The following is a 12,788-nucleotide window of genomic DNA, read 5'->3' on the forward strand; positions in this document are numbered from 1 at the left end:
TTTGTGACCAATTATTCTCAATTCAGCTTGACGAGGCAATAGTTAGCAACAAGCATTGTCATTTAATTGCTTATGTTTGATTTTGCGATGGATTATCAGCAGTTGAAGAGTTACTGTTTTGTAAACCAACAGAAAGAAGAGCCACAGCACCTGAATTGTTCAAAATACAGGAACTATTTTATATGCAAGGCAAATATACAGTGGAAAAATTGTGTTGGAATTTGCACTGATGGGTGCTTGAGTTATGTCTGGAAGGTTTAAAAGTTTACAACCCATTGTGAGGGAAAAATTCCCACAATGTATTTGGATACATTACATGATTCATAGAGAAGCTCTTGCGGCAAAGGAAATGAGTCCTGGACTAAACATTGTGCTAATAACAGTTATAACCGTGGTGAATTATATAAAAATGAGACCCTTAAAATCAAGACTGTTTTCTGAACTTTACAAAGACATGGCTGGAACAGAACATTCAGAGTTACTATTTTACTGCAAGACAAGATGATTATCACAGGGAAAATGTTTACAACGTGTTTACAAATTAAGAGAAGAAATAGCAATCTTCTTGGAAGAGGAAAATCACGAAGAAGCAGAGAAGTTTAGAAACCACCTATTTGTGAGGAAATTGAGATACTTGTTGGACATATTCAAGAAACTAAATATATTAAATCTGCAACTACAAGGAAAAAATACACATATCTTAGAGATGAGTGACAAAGTTAATGCTTTTTGTAAAAAACTTGAGTTATGGAACAAAAAGGTTAAGCAACAAAAATTAGAAATGTTTGCAAATGTGTATGAATTTATCAAAACCTACAAGGCAGAAGAGCAATTCAAAGTTTTATTTGTAACTATTGAAAATCATTTAACAATGTTGATGAAGAATTTTAGAAATTATTTTATAATCGACAACAACATAACACAATGTATGAATGGGTTAGAAACCCATTTCAAATTACTCCTGAAAGTTTCTCAATTGAAGAAGAGGAACAATTTATAGACTTCGAGTCAAGTGACGAAATCAAAAGACAAGTTGCATCTAAATTGCTAGTTGAATTTTGGACCAGTACTGATGATGAATTTTCTGCACTAAAGTCAAGAGCTTTTCGTGACTTTTTCCATTTCCAACATCTTATCTTTGTGAAATTGGGTTTTCTGCAGTGGCTGCCTTAAAAACTAAATACAGATCTCAGTTAAATATTGAAAGAGAACTAAGAGTGTGAATTTCCAATGTATCACCATCATGTGAAAAGTTTTGCTCTGCAACACAAGCCCAAGGAAGCCATTAATTTTTAGATTCATTGTTATTAACTGGAAATTAGCTTACAGAATTAACAACGCATATAAAGGATATTAATTAAAGGCAACTTTAATGAATAACTTCAATATTTCGGCAACGTCACGTTGCCATCTTCAGGAACATAAAAATATGGTATGTGCACGCAGGCACTAACAAAAGCAAATGAGGAAGAAGGCAAGAAACTAATATTGTTCCTAAAGTCCTAATGGTGCCCTCTGGTGGGCTAATTTAGTTATCTTGGCAGTTGGGCTGAAGTTCTCATAATGTAAGTCTCCCAAATTTGGGGTAGTTTCATGCACCCAAATTTGTTGAGGTTTGGAACATTTTTAGAGCTGCTGCTGATTCCTTGAATAATCTTTTGTACTTAAACTTGCTGCAGTGTATTATTTTTGTTTTCTTCCAATGAATTCAATGGTGAGTATCTACGGCATGGTCTGCCAGCCCAGAGCGGCTATACTGGTGAAACCGGATGTAGTCTTGGTGTTCTGAAATCCTGATATTTGTTGTTCTGCCTGTTTGGCCAAAGTAGGACAATTTGCAGCTGCAAAGGACCTGGTATACACCAGGTAGGTCCAGGGGAAGTGGCTGGTCTTTGGTAGAGAAGATAAGGGACGCCAACTTTTTATATGGTCTGTAACAAGAAGTAAGGTCATATTTTTTGAGGATATTGGTTATTTTCTCGGAGTTGCCCTCGATGTAGGGGATGGTGATAGATTTGGTGTAATCTTTATTGTGTGTGTGTGGTGGTGGGGGTTTGTGGTTTACTGGTTTTAGTTTATTAGGGCATCGCCTTCTGAGTAGATTAATTTTGCCCTGTTATATAGTGTTTTTATAACTCTGTATTGTTAGGGGGGATTGCTGGTGAATGTATCTGCCTGTATGGGTTTTCTGTAAACAGAGAAAACCAAAGATCCATAATGCTGGCGAGTGATTAAAGTGTCCAGGAAAAGGAGGGTGTTGTTTTCCTCTTTTTCTAAGGTGAACTGGACTCTGGGGTGTTGGTTGTTTAAGTGTGTTAGGAAGGATTGGAGTATATCTGAGCCATGTGGCCAAATAGCAAACACATCATCGATGTATCGAAGCCAAATAGTGAGTTTTTTGTGGGGCGGAGTTTAAGGCTTTCTCTTCAAAGGTCTCCATAAAGAAATTGGTCAAGGGTGAGGAAAATGGTGAACCCATGGATGTCCCCTCTATCTGTTTGTAGAATTTTCCTTGCCAAATGAAATAGCCCGAGTTCATTGTGAACTGAAATAGGGCTGAGATATTGGAAGGAAACTTGGCTCGGATGAGCTCTAGGGTTTCTTTAAGTGGAATTAGTGAATAGGGAGGAGACATCAAAACTGACCATTATGTCAGTGTGTTGGAGTGAGAGGTTTTCTATACTGGCTTTAAAGTGGGCTGAGTTTTTTGTGTGATGGTGTGTTGTCAGTATAGTGTGTGAGTGTTTTGGCTAAATGTTTGGCTAATTTATATGTGGGGGAATCAATGCCATCCACTATGGGACGTAATAGCACTGTTGTTTATGTATTTTTGGGAGTCCATATAATCTGGGCAGAGGGGTCTAGTGTTATAAGGTTTCAGTTTGTTAGTGACTTCCACAGGCCAAGAAGCGACTTTCTTAAGGAGTCTGTGGAGAGTTCTAATCTGAGAGCTGGTAGGATTATATTCCATAGGGAGGTAGGTAGTCCGGTTTAGTACTAAAGCATTAAGCTTACCTTTGTAGTCCTTTTGATTGAGCACCACAGTGGCATTTCCCTTATCCGCTTTGGTGATTACTATTTTTTTGTTTTTCTTCATTTCTAGTAGAGCTGCATATTCGTCTTTGAATAAGTTGGTTTTCGGAGGTTTTGCTTTGGTAAGAAGATAAAGGTAAGCCTTGCTACTAGAATTACAATCATCCATGGAGATTCCATCACACGAAAGGCCTGTCAATACGGCAAAATGAGGTTGAAGATATCGAGACAACTAAATCGTCTGACCTTCCTAAAACGCTGCCCGGATAACAAGGTAATCCCTAATTGTGTTAAATTTAAGCACCGTTTTACTTCACAGAAAGCTCTCCGTATTTATAATCGCGACGAGTGTTCTTGCCGACGAAAACAAAACCTTATGGGGGCTAGAGGAAGAGTTTTAAGATACGCTTGGCCATGATCTTTGGGCGATTCTTTATGACGTCTCATGCGCTTCGGCAAGAAAAGAATTCGAAAAAATACGAAAACCTGATAAAGAATTCTACTTCCTTACCACAGCCACCACTCAACACTGTAGTCAACCTCTCATCCGTAGTTTTAAAGCCTGAAGCACTCACTGCACTTTCACGTGGCCACAATTTTGCCCTAGGTCCTAAAAGAATACCTGCCGAGGAAATCATGATCCAAATAGAACGTGGGATTTGCAACATTCCTAACGATATCGCCAACAACGTCAGACTGGATGTAGTCTGTGTTCTCACTAAAGCCAAACCTCCAAAAACCAATTTATCCAAAGATGAATATGCAGCACTACTAGAAATGAAGAAAAACAAAAAAATAGTAATCACCAAAGCAGATAAGGGAAACGCCACTGTGGTGCTAAATCAAAAGGACTACAAAGGTAAGTTTAATGCTTTAGTACTAGACCGTACTACTTACCTCCCTATTGAATATAATCCTACCAGCTCTCAGATTAGAACTCTCCACAGACTCCTTAAGAAAGTCACTTCTTGGCCTGTGGAAGTCACTAACAAACTAAAACCTTATAACTCTAGACCCCCCCCCCCCCGATTATATGAACTCCCAAAAATACATAAACAAAATGTGTCATTACGTCTCATAGTGGATGGCATTGATTCCCCCACATATAAATTAGCCAAAACACTCACACACTATACTGGTAACACACCATCACACATAAAAAACTCAGCCCACTTTAAAGCCAGTATAGAAAACCTCTCGCTCCAACACACTGACATAATGGTCAGTTTCGACGTCTCCTCTCTATTCACTAATGTCCCACTCAAAGAAACCCTAGAGCTCATCCAAGCCAAGTTTCCTCCCAATATCTCAGTCCTATTTCAGTTTATAATGAACTCAGGCTATTTCGTTTGACAAGGAAAGTTCTATAAACAGATAGAGGGGACATCCATGGGTTCACCACTTTCCCCACCCTTGACCAATTTCTTTATGGAGACCTTTGAAGAGAAAGCCTTAAACTCCGCCCCACAAACACCCACTATTTGGCTTCAATACGTGGATGATGTGTTTGCTATTTGGCCACATGGCTCAGATATACTCCAATCTTTCCTAACACACTTAAACAACCTACACCCCAGAGTCTAGTTCACCTTAGAAAAAGAGGAAAACAACACCCTCCCCTTCCTGAACACTTTAATCACTCGCCAGCTTGATGGATCTTTGGTTTTCTCTGTTTACAGAAAACCCACCCATACAGGTAGATACATTCACCAGCAATTCCCCCCCCCCCACACACACACAACAATATGGAGTTATAAAAACACTATATAACAGGGCAATATTAATCTACTCAGATGATGATGCCCTAACCACTGAACTAAACCATATCCTCAACACTTTCTTAGCCAATGGCTATAACCCCAAAAAAATCCAAAAAATACTAAAACCAGTAAACCACAACCCCCCCTCCACAATAAAGATTACACCAAATCTATCACCATCCCCTACATCCAGGGCACCTAAGAGAAAATAACCAATATCCTCAAAAAATATGACCTGACTTCTTGTTATAGACCATATAAAAGTTTGGCATCCCTTATCTGCTCTATGAAAGACCAACCACTTCCCCTAGACCTATCTGGTGTATACCAGGTCCCTTGCAGCTGCAAATTGTCCAAATTTGCCCAAACAGGCAGGACAGCAAATATCAGGATTTCAGAACACAAAGACTACACCCGGTTTCACCAGTACAGCCACTCTGGGCTGGCAGACCATGTCTTAGATACCCACCATAGAATTCGTTGGAAGAAAACTAAAATAATACACAGCAGCAAGTTTAAGTACGAAAGATTATTCAAGAAATCAGCAGCAGCTGTAAAAAACGTTCCAAATCTCAACAAATTTGGGTGCATGAATCTACCCCAAATTTGGGAGACTTACACTATGAGAACTTCAGTCCAATGACCAAGACAACCAAATTAGCCAGGCAGAGGGCACCATTAGGACTTTAGGAACAATATTAGTTTCTTGCTTTCTTCCTCATTTGGTTTTGTTAGTGTCTGCGTGCACATACCATATTTTTATGTTCCTAAGGATGGCAACATGACGTTGCCAAAATATTGAAGTTATTCATTAAAGTTGCCTTTAATTAATATCCTTTATATGTGTTGTTAATTCCGTAAGCTAATTACCAGTTATGTATGACCAACGTATAAGCCTTGCTACTAGAATTCATTGTTATTGTTTATTTTAATTAGTTGCTCGGTATATTTTGCAATACTGATATGTTCCCATAAATGTAACTAGTTTATTCAATACAGTGAATTTTATACATTTTATTATTTTATTTTCAGAGTGTATTTTATGTTTTTGTTTTTATATTGTTTTTGTGTCATTAAATAGTTTCATTAAATGCTTTTGTTTTAATAAAGTAATTTTTCCTTTGATTTCCACTTCACTCGCTTTCTTCACATCCCCTTTGTGGTCGCACCCTATTGGTTGAGTATCACTACTATAAAGTGAAAAACTCCTTTTTTTAAAAAAAAAATTCAAATGACTATGGCTCCATGACCATGACTTTATATTTATACAAAGATTTTATTCAAAAAGCCTTCTGCTAAAATTCCTGTAGTTCTGCACATTCATTATGATTCACTTCGTATACCAAAACTGTAATGAAAGCTGGGTTAGTTATTGCTATTTATGTAGAGAAAGGTATTAGGCAAATAAAACAACTATTAATCATTTCCTGACAGATTTACAAAACTGTTTTTATGAAAAAACAGTTTTGTTCAAAACAAAATTATAGACACACACAGTTCCTGAAGAACAACAATTAATGAAACACTTCAAAAACATCTGTACATTTAAATATGATAATATCTATTTCAAACTTGGTATGAAATACATAATACAAAACAGTTTTCAGAAAGAAAGAGAAAACCACATGTTGAGAGTACATAATTAAGTACTCAATTATTAACATTATAAAAATAAGCAATAAATGTGAACATGGGAGACACAAAAACAAACTGGTTACTACCACTTGGTAACTTCTAATTTAAGAGCATGAAGGAAAATGGATTGTGGTAATTGTTCTCCTCAAAAAAGAAAGAAAAATAGAGTGCAATTTTTATGATGACAAATTAACTAGCAGCTAACTATGAACTTCTTAGCTCTATCAACAAATGCTTTGTAAAATATTTGCGAGGTATACTGAATCTAAGAGCCAGCAAAGGTTGGTTGATTGATAGTCTCTCTGCTACTAATGGCGCATGCAAAAAGTTAAGCAAGTCTGAGCACGGTTAGTAGTTGGAAGGAGTTCAATTGTTCGATGCTGTTGGCACTCTGCTGAGGACTGGCCATTCTCAGAGGGTTAACTTTAGCCTGTAAACTGACATATGTCAGACCTCTGTACCCTTGAGGACACGTGAGGATATGACATGACATACTGAATCTAAGAAACCATCATTGTTTTGAAAATAGTGGTAACTAAAATCTTAAACACTTTGCAACATAAATGCATTTTTATACAGTTACAATATAATCACATATACAGAGAAATTCCAAACCTTTGTCCCACTATTACGGGTTCGCCCAAAAGATGCGAACCACTCTCCACCCCTTCGACAAATTTCAGGAGCAACTGCAACTGTTTCAACATTAGCCACTGTTGTAGGGCAACCAAATACTCCTACATCTGCTGGAAAAGGAGGTTTCAGTCGTGGTTTTCCTTGCTTACCTTCTATGGATTCTATCAAGGCCTGCAAATTTATAATTTTTTTTTTTTAATAAAAATTTTTAAAATTTAAACATTAAAGACTAATAATTACAGAGATATTATTATAAGAACTCTGTGTGATTAATCTGAATATTGTTCAAAAATATTTTTATGTTGTTGTTGGAAGTATGTTGAAGGAATTGCTAAAGCAGTGGTAAACTCAAACCAGATGAATTATTATTTATTTATTACTTTTTTTTTTTGCATACTATTTTCACTGAGAAGTTTTTCTTCATAAGTCTCACAGACACCTGGATTCATCACATCAAGCAATCTTTAGATGACGGATTATACTTTTGTTTGTTTTTTAAATATTAATTCCACACAGGAGAAGTAGAAAAGCTTAAAGCACATCAGTCCTCTTTGTTGCATTAAGGCAAGGTTTGTGAAAGAAGGAAACTATTGACTTTTTCTTGAAAAACTGGAGGTGGTGTAGAGAAACACTTCATGAGGAAAGCTGTTCCACAGAGCAGAGCATCTGTCTGCTTTTGGATATTATTTGGAATAAAGGAAACAGGAGTTTCTCTTTTATCTTAATGGAATAAAACAAAAGGAGAAGCAGGAATATGAGATGTCAGACAACAGCTGCTTGTATTTTAAAAGCTATCCAGAAAGTGGATACCAGTTTAGTGGAAGAGTCTATGGAAGTATTTATAGAAAAATACAATGAATTGATACAGGCCATCGTTGAGATAGTGGTTGAAGTGAGTAACTGAGAGAGGGATAATTTATCAGCAAAGTCACTCTCCTCTGGACTTCATCAAGGGATGTTTTAGGTGCACCCAAAATATGTGAATATTCTACAGATGGGTAGAATTGGGATTTAAAGAGTTAGTAGCTGATGTTAATGATTTCTTGAATCTTTATTCAAATGAAATACACATTGCTTGCAAAGAAGTCAACAGACACCATAGTGGGATGAATGCAGGGCTCTGTGGAGGCCGGTCAAGTGTGGTCACATTCATGTCCCAAACCACACAATTACAGCAGCAACCTTATGATGCAGTGCACTGTCTTGCTGAAAGACAAAATTATCAGTTCTGTAGAAACCTCACAAAGTAGAAAGCATTGCAAAGCACAGAATGTTCCAACTCCTCTTGGAGTTCAATGTTCTTGGCACTACAAACAGTGATCCGAGGCCAAACCAGGATAAACAGGACCATACCATCACACCACCACCTCTGAATTTCATAGTTGGGGTTATGCATTCTGGTAGGAGACGTTCACTGGGCATCAGCCACACCCATTCATCTGCTTGGTAGAGGGTGCAGCATGCTTCATCACTCCATAACACAGCTTTCCGAGCTTCCATGTCCTACTGTACAAGCGCTTTGCACCACTGAAGATGACACTGTGTGTTGGTTCATGTAATGTGGGACTTGCATATTGCTTTCCTACCATGGAAGCACATGTTGTAAGCCTGTTCTGAATGTTTTTGTGCAGATTCATGTTCCAGTTGATGCCCAGAATTCCACATTCAGCGTGTCAGCTGACAAATGGCAGTTTTTACATATTATCCTTTGTAGCACCCTACAGTCACATTCACTGAGTGTGGTGGGTTGTCCACTGAAGGTAGTCCTTGCAGTTGACTCTCTGCACTTCTATCTCAGTAAGGTATCACTGAATGTTGACCTGAGATGGCTCATGTTAACAATTTGTCAAACATATAGGCCTTCTCGCAGCCATTTCACCTGGACACAGTTGCACTGATTTGGGAGCATCATATTCCTCCAATTTATACTGGCTACACATGGCACGATGCACCTTGCCTATGGAGGTGTCCATTGATTTCTTTCCAAGCAGTGTATTTATAAAATATATTTTATGTTGTAATGTATATTGTATTGTGAAAAACTGATAATATGAAAGTGACCAAGAACATAAGAAATTTATTTACATCACTGATGTTGGTATTTACTGTAATTGACACGACACTGTAATAGGCAATTGCAAAACCAAATTCTTTCATGTACGATGGATTATTAGATGCATGGGGGGGGAAAGAAAAGATTGAAGAAAAGTGTGAATAATGTGCTTTAGTAAAGATATATGTTATTTACCTCTAGAAAAAGGCACATGTTGATACTGATATTAGCAAGCACAGGAGTCCAGAACCTCTGTGTGAACCAATGTGCAATCTGTAAAGTATCATGCATCATCTGTCTAGCTAGCAGTGAGAATAGGGGAGAGAGAGAGAGAGAGAGAGAGAGAGAGGGGGGGGGGGGTAGTGGAAAATTCATAACTTTGGAATAATATGGATTGAAACTTTCCATAAAATTAAGGAATATGGCATAAATTTATTAAGAAGCGATAGAACATGCAGTGCATTAATGTCAATTGATATGCTGATATTTTCAATATACTTCTTACAGGAAATTCTTTAATTGAGGAAGCAAAGTAGCTGTTGATAATTCCTGCCATTAATAACTGGAAGAGAAGAAACTATTTTAATATAAGTGCCTCTGTTATGGTATGTAAGAACTGTCATTCATGGTGCATGAAAGTTGTAAGCAATCTGTCGCTAGGAACTTTTGGTATGCTTTCCAGGACTGCTTCTTAAACTTCATTTTTCACACCTTGCAGATAACTTCACCACATGCCTCATTAGCTGAATCATGAATGTTTTTTCAGTGTTTCTCACTGAAATTTCAAGTTTGGTTCTTCTTGTTTTTGAACTGTTTCATTTTTTCTTGAATTGAGTACAGTTCACCTGTGAAAGCTGGTCAACTTTAATTCTTTTTAAAACTTTCTTATACAGTGTTCTTTTCAATGTGTAAAACTTAAAACTAAGTAATGATCACTTCCAATTTCAAATCCTCTGTATACTTTTGTATCCTGAATCAGCATGAAGACCACTATAAACAATGACACAATGAATGAGGCTTTTCTTATTTCTCGTGTCTTCTTTTCATGTGAAGAAAAAATGAAAAGAAGTGTTGGAACATGGTGTTAATAATGACTAATCCATATCCCAAGCAAACATCCAGATACTCATTATTATTAATAACCTCATCCTTTTCTTGAAATTTTTCCAAAACTTTTCTGTATGAATGGTGGTATTCATTTCTTTTTCTGCTATTAGATCTGCAACAAAGACCAGCTTTTCTTTTTTCCTTTATGTCAGCTGCCTTCTCTAATGACTTGAAAAATTCCTCCACTTCTTCCACAGTTGAATCTTCTGTGAGACCACACACCAATAAGTCTTTGTGTCCATTCCCCCATTTTGAAGTATGTCCACATAACACTACTTAAAGTACTTCATTACAGGAAAATTTCACTCACATTCCAAAAAATTAATTATTAGCACACTGAAGCTTAACTTCTAAGATAAATATAACTGAAAAAGTTGATAAAAAATGGGTGATTCTCATTATGGGAAAATGACAAAAAGGGCAAAAGTAATAATAATAGTAAGTACCTGTTGGATTTAGTCAGAACATGAACTAATCCTTACTGACAACATGGTCCAACATGAAGATAGCATAAATTCACATAGAGATAAGTCACTGATTATGTTAAGTGTTATCTTCATTCTGGTTCAGGATCGGAGATTTTGTATACAAAGGATGTGAATCTTGCAGATAAGCTTATACGTTGGTAACACATGACTATTAAATTATTTCAGGAAATTACAATATATACTATCTTCGTTTACCTTGAAGCCTGAGACACTCAAAGCACTTGCACATGGCCACAATTTCACCATAACTCCTAAGAAAATAGAAAATATCTGCTGAAGAAATAATGATTCAGAGAGAACATGGTATCCGCAACCTTCCCAACCATATTTCCAACAATATCAGACTGGATGTAGCTGGTATTCTTATCAAAGCAAGACCACCAAAAAACAAACCTAGCCAAAGGAGAATATAAAGCTCTACAAGAAATGAAGAACAACAAAGAAATAGTAATCACCAAAGTGGATAAGGGAAATGCCACTGTGGTTCTCAACCAAACAGGCAAGCTTAATGCTTTATTGTTAAATCTGTCTACTTACCTCCCTATTGAATATGATCCCACCAGCTCCCAAATTAAAACACTCCAATGGCTCCTTAAGAAGATTAATTCTTGGCCTGTGGAAGTTACTAACAAACTAAAACATTTTAACTCTAGACCTCCCCGCCCTCTGAATATGGACTTCCAAAAATACATAAACAAAATGTGCCATTATGTCCCATAGTGGATGGCACTGATTCCCCCACATACAAATTAGCCAAAGCACTCACACATAAAAAACTCAGCCCACTTTAAAGCCAGTATAGAAAACCTCTCGCTCCAACACACTGACATAATGGTCAGTTTTGACGTCTCCTCCCTATTCATTAATGTCCCACTCAAAGAAATCCTAGAGCTCATCCAAGCCAAGTTTCCTCCCGATATCTCAGCCCTATTTCAGTTCACAATGAAATAGGGCTGAGATATCGGGAGGAAATCTCAGCCCTTATTTTGTTTGGCAAGAAAAATTCTACAAACAGATAGAGGGGACAGCCATGGGTTCACCACTCTCCCCACCCCTGGCCAACTTCTTTATGGAGACTTTTGAAGAAAAAGCCTTAAACTCAGCCCCACAAAAACCCACTTTTTGGCTACGCTACGTTGATGTTGATGATGTGTTCGCTATTTGGCTGCACGGTTCAGATACACTCTACACCTTCTTAACACACTTACCAACACCCCAGAATCCAGTTCACCTTGGAAAAAGAAGAAAACAAAAGTCTCCCTTTCTTAAACACTCTGATTACTCACCAGCCTGATGGATCCTTGGCTTTCTGTTTACAGAAAACCAAACCATACAAGCAGATACATTCACCAATGTATCTGCCTGTATGGTTTGAACATTCACCAATTATAAAAACCCTATATAACAGGGCAAAATTAATCTGTTCAGATGACAATGCCTTAACCACTGAACTAAGCTGCATCCTTAACACGTTTTTAGCCAACGGCTACAACCCCCCCCCCAAAAAAAAAAAAATCCAAACCCCCGTTCCACACACACGCACAAAGATTACACTAAATCCATCACCATTCCCTATATCCAGGGCACCTCTGAAAAGTTAACCGAAATCTTAAAAAAATATGACCCAACTTCCTGTTACAAACCACATAAGAAATTGGCATCCCTTATCCGCTCCACCAAAGACCAGCGCCACTTTCCCTAGATCTACCTGGTCCCTTGCAGCTGTAAACTGTCCTATTATGGCCAAACAGGCAGGACAGCTAATGTCAGAATATCAGAACACAAAGACTGCATCCGGTTTCACCAATACAGCCACTCTGGGCATGCTCTGGATGCCCACCACAGAATACGCCAGAAGAAAGCCACTTTACTACACCGCAGCAAATTTAATTACGAAAGATTGTTCGTGGAATCAACCTCAGCTCTAAAAAACTTTCCAAACCTCAACAAATTTGGGTGCATGAGACTGCCCCAAATTTGGGAAGCTTGCATCATGAGAACATCAGTCCAACAGCCAAGACAACCCAATATAGCCCACTAGGGGCACCTTTTAGAAATCTAGGAACAACACTAGTT

The 12,788-nt window shown here is 37.6% G+C and overlaps 1 protein-coding gene across 1 annotated transcript in view; it reads right to left on the reverse strand.

The window, feature by feature from the left end:
- The window catches only part of LOC150099421 (NADH dehydrogenase [ubiquinone] flavoprotein 1, mitochondrial-like), a 242,170-nt gene that overhangs the window by 89,243 nt on the left and 140,139 nt on the right, over positions 1 to 12,788 (reverse strand). Inside the window, exon 7 of the mRNA XM_090404424.1 lies at positions 7,044 to 7,235. Within this exon, the coding sequence (XP_090260550.1) occupies positions 7,044 to 7,235 (192 nt within the window). The remainder of the gene's footprint in view (positions 1 to 7,043; positions 7,236 to 12,788) is intronic.

Source organism: Typopeltis vanoorti, chromosome 14 (genome assembly GCF_054136105.1).
Source record: "Typopeltis vanoorti isolate ZY-2024b chromosome 14, IOZ_Tvanoo_1.0, whole genome shotgun sequence".
Taxonomy (NCBI): Eukaryota; Metazoa; Arthropoda; class Arachnida; order Uropygi; family Thelyphonidae; genus Typopeltis; species Typopeltis vanoorti.